Source organism: Pteropus alecto, unplaced genomic scaffold, assembly GCF_000325575.1.
Source record: "Pteropus alecto unplaced genomic scaffold, ASM32557v1 scaffold301, whole genome shotgun sequence".
NCBI classification, from domain to species: domain Eukaryota; kingdom Metazoa; phylum Chordata; class Mammalia; order Chiroptera; family Pteropodidae; genus Pteropus; species Pteropus alecto.
The window spans coordinates 2252628-2256311 of NW_006431043.1; the positions used below are offsets into that span (position 1 = coordinate 2252628).

The 3684-nt window shown below is 35.4% G+C and overlaps 1 protein-coding gene across 2 annotated transcripts in view; it reads left to right on the top strand.

The window, feature by feature from the left end:
- IL1RAPL1 (interleukin 1 receptor accessory protein like 1) overlaps window positions 1-3145 on the top strand; it is a 1242120-nt gene extending 1238975 nt beyond the window's left edge. For both annotated transcript variants that reach the window (XM_006905511.3, XM_015595605.2), the window contains 2 exons: window positions 1556-1726; window positions 2170-3145. In XM_006905511.3, coding sequence (XP_006905573.1) covers window positions 1556-1726; window positions 2170-2888 — 890 coding nt within the window. In that variant the 3' untranslated portion in view covers window positions 2889-3145. The remainder of the gene's footprint in view (window positions 1-1555; window positions 1727-2169) is intronic.
- Window positions 3146-3684: the final 539 nt, after the last annotated feature.

The following is a 3684-nucleotide window of genomic DNA, read 5'->3' on the forward strand; positions in this document are numbered from 1 at the left end:
TGTGTCTTTTTTTTTTTTTTTATTGTGGTGACATTGGTTAATGAAATCCAGTAAGTTTCAGGTGTACAAATCAACAGAAAGTAATATATATATATATATTGCATTGTGTATTCACTGCTCATAGTTAGATTTCTTTCTGTACAAATATATCTTGACTGAAAAATAAAGAAAATACCAAATATCAAAATATGACACATTCGGGATGATTACTATTTTCCAAAATTTTTTTTTTACCTGAAAGCTGCTTTAAAAAAAAATCTTCCTCAGCTAAAAGTCATTCTATAATCATAGAATGACTTCTAAATGGTTCAAGATTATTAGACTACTAAAATGAATACACACATACGGATCTCTGGAAGTGAGCTTTAATGTCCCTCATGTCAAAAGGAGTATCTGAAAGCCACCCAGAGCAACAGTCAAGGATGTTTCTCTATTTTGGATGTATTATACCCCAAGGTTTTAAATTTCTATGCCAAATACAAAGTGCATTTTGTTCTGAAATTTAGTATTTCAATTTAACTTAATCTAATAATCAAGTAATACACTGATCATCATCAAAGAAGCACAAAAGAGAGTCTAAGATATTTATATACGTAGACTTAGCATCATGACAGCTTAGAATTGAGGTGAATTATAAATTCTGAAATCACATTTGAAAAAGAAAATCAATGAATGAGAGACTATCCAGAAGATAAATGACTTTTTGTTCTTAGAAACAACAGATGAGAAATTTGTGATGTTAAAAAATTAATGTAAAGGTAATGCATGATAGTAGTCATCAAATATTTGAAGAATTTTCATGTTAAAAGGGGGAAGAATGATGAAAGAAAATTTTAGGACTAAGTTTCATTCATTTGTATTGTAATTTTCAATTCTTATGGTATAACTGATTAACATCATGAAAAATAATTAGGCAGTATTTTACCTGTAATATAAATGGAGATCAGTAAGCAATGCTTTTTTTTTTAACAATAATTCAATATAATAATATCCTTAGTCCCAAAATCCAAGATCTAACTTCCAGTAAAAAATTAATTTTTTCGAGTTTGGTTTTATTTTTCTCCCCAACAGAAAATTAACACAGTCCACACATTCCAAACATCATTCCTTCATGGTCAAGGCAGGTGTAGTTTTCTCTTTTTATTTTCCCAATGATGAAACAATCAAAGGCAGGATTTGTTGAATGTATAATTCTTTAGAATAAGCATATACTATCCAAATATGTGGATTTTATAAGCAGTTAAGATTCTCTATGATCTCTGCATCAAAAATGCTGGAAGTGAACATTTTATTGTTCTTTTCATTGATTTTTGTCCTACTGCCTTCACAATAACAACAACAACAAAATGAAAATGGAATCCCTTATATCTCCAAATTAGTACCAGAGTATTTGGTATTATTGAATTCTTATTGAAAACTAATGGAGGCTTCTTTCTTTGGTCTCCCAGAAGTGGGATATTTGGAAATGTTTATGAAAAGAGGTGAATGTTTTCATGTTTTATTGTTTTCTTTTTAAAGTAATGACTTCAGTTATACTCTGTAATGTTTTTGACAGACAATAAAGATTATGATGCATACTTATCATACACCAAAGTGGATCCTGACCAGTGGAATCAAGAGACTGGGGAAGAAGAACGCTTTGCTCTTGAAATCCTACCTGATATGCTTGAAAAGCACTATGGATATAAGTTGTTTATACCAGATAGAGATTTAATTCCAACTGGAAGTAAGTTAATGTTTTCAATTGAGAATGTGCATATTTTTGATGTCTATCTGTGTAGTCATCATTTTTAGACAGAGTTTTAACTTACATTTTATACTTTGAAAATTGTATCTGTCAGATTCTCAAGAAAAAAAATGTCATTATTTGTTCATAGAAACTAAATTTTTGATACCTCAGAGGAGCTACTTCCATTATTTTATAGAGTATCTCATTTTATAAGCCTTGACATTTAAAGAAACCAAATAAGAGATTTATATACCTGGAAAAAATATTTCTAATGTTAAAAGAAGCAAAGCCCATAATCTATTCAAAGTGATCATTGGCTATTTTCATCTTAAGATGTTACTCAACACCAATTCTCATTTAATGTATGAAAGAATCTACCAGGGCTTTTTGGAACACATGTTCAATGTACTCATTCTGATAAATCCTTTTCTCTTTCGTAGCATACATTGAAGATGTAGCAAGGTGTGTAGATCAAAGCAAGCGGCTGATTATTGTCATGACCCCAAATTACGTAGTCAGAAGGGGCTGGAGTATCTTTGAACTGGAGACCAGACTTCGAAACATGCTTGTGACTGGAGAAATTAAAGTGATACTAATTGAATGCAGTGAACTACGAGGAATTATGAACTACCAGGAGGTGGAGGCCCTCAAGCACACCATTAAGCTCCTGACGGTTATTAAGTGGCATGGACCAAAATGCAACAAGTTGAACTCTAAATTCTGGAAACGTTTACAATATGAAATGCCTTTTAAGAGGATAGAACCCATTACACACGAGCAGGCTTTAGATGTTAGTGAGCAGGGGCCTTTCGGGGAGCTGCAGACTGTCTCGGCTATTTCCATGGCTGCAGCCACCTCCACAGCTCTAGCCACTGCCCATCCAGATCTCCGTTCCACCTTTCACAATACGTACCATTCACAAATGCGTCAGAAACACTACTACCGAAGCTATGAGTATGACGTACCTCCTACCGGCACCCTGCCTCTTACCTCCATAGGAAATCAGCATACCTATTGTAACATCCCTATGACACTCATCAACGGGCAGCGGCCACAGACAAAATCGAGCAGGGAGCAGAATCCAGATGAGGCCCACACAAACAGTGCCATCCTGCCGCTGTTGCCAAGGGAGACCAGTATATCCAGTGTGATTTGGTGACAGAAAAACAAGGGACACCCCGTCCCTGGGAGCTTGAGTAGAGTCTGCAGTCCAGTGCCTGGAACTAAATCCTCGACTGCTGCTGTTAAAAACATGCATTACAATCTCTAGAACACGAGGAAAAACAGGGTCTTGTACATATGTTTTTTGCAATTTCTTTGTAGCATCAGTGTTCCTGTTTTACCATGTCTCTTATCCATCACATTTTTTGACTTTGTTTTATATGTCATTGGAATTTGTAAATTTACATTTTTTTAAAGAAGAAACTTATATATAGATAGAATACCCTTTTTTGCTTCATTAGTTTAGTTTTAGAATGGGTTTTATTTCCTTTTCTTGATTTTATTTTGCTTTTAACATTCCCTTGGGGTGCTTGGACAAATCTATCCACTGGGACAAGGAGCACCGGATCCTCTCTTGGGTTCTGCCTAGGATCAGCAGGGCCATGTAGGCCTTCAGAGAGCAGTGCAACGAATGCCAGCATTGCCAGTTGGGGAAAAAAAAAGATAAAAAGAACACTTGTTCATAGGAGGGCCCCGCCAATCAGAGCCCTGAATCTCTTCCTTGTCCTGCCTCATTCCCTACCTCTACCCTTCTAATGGCGGCATGATGTGTAAACTCTGAGGAGGGGTGGTGGTGAGTCTAACTGTCTTAACATTTAATTCACTGCTCATCAGAATACACTCCAGACCCAAAAGTGTGCTAGTAGTGACTACTACAGTGTGCTAAGAAGAAAAGATCAAGGGCATGAAAATGGGGGAGAGAGTGTTTTTTTCCATTTTTTAAATGAGTTAAT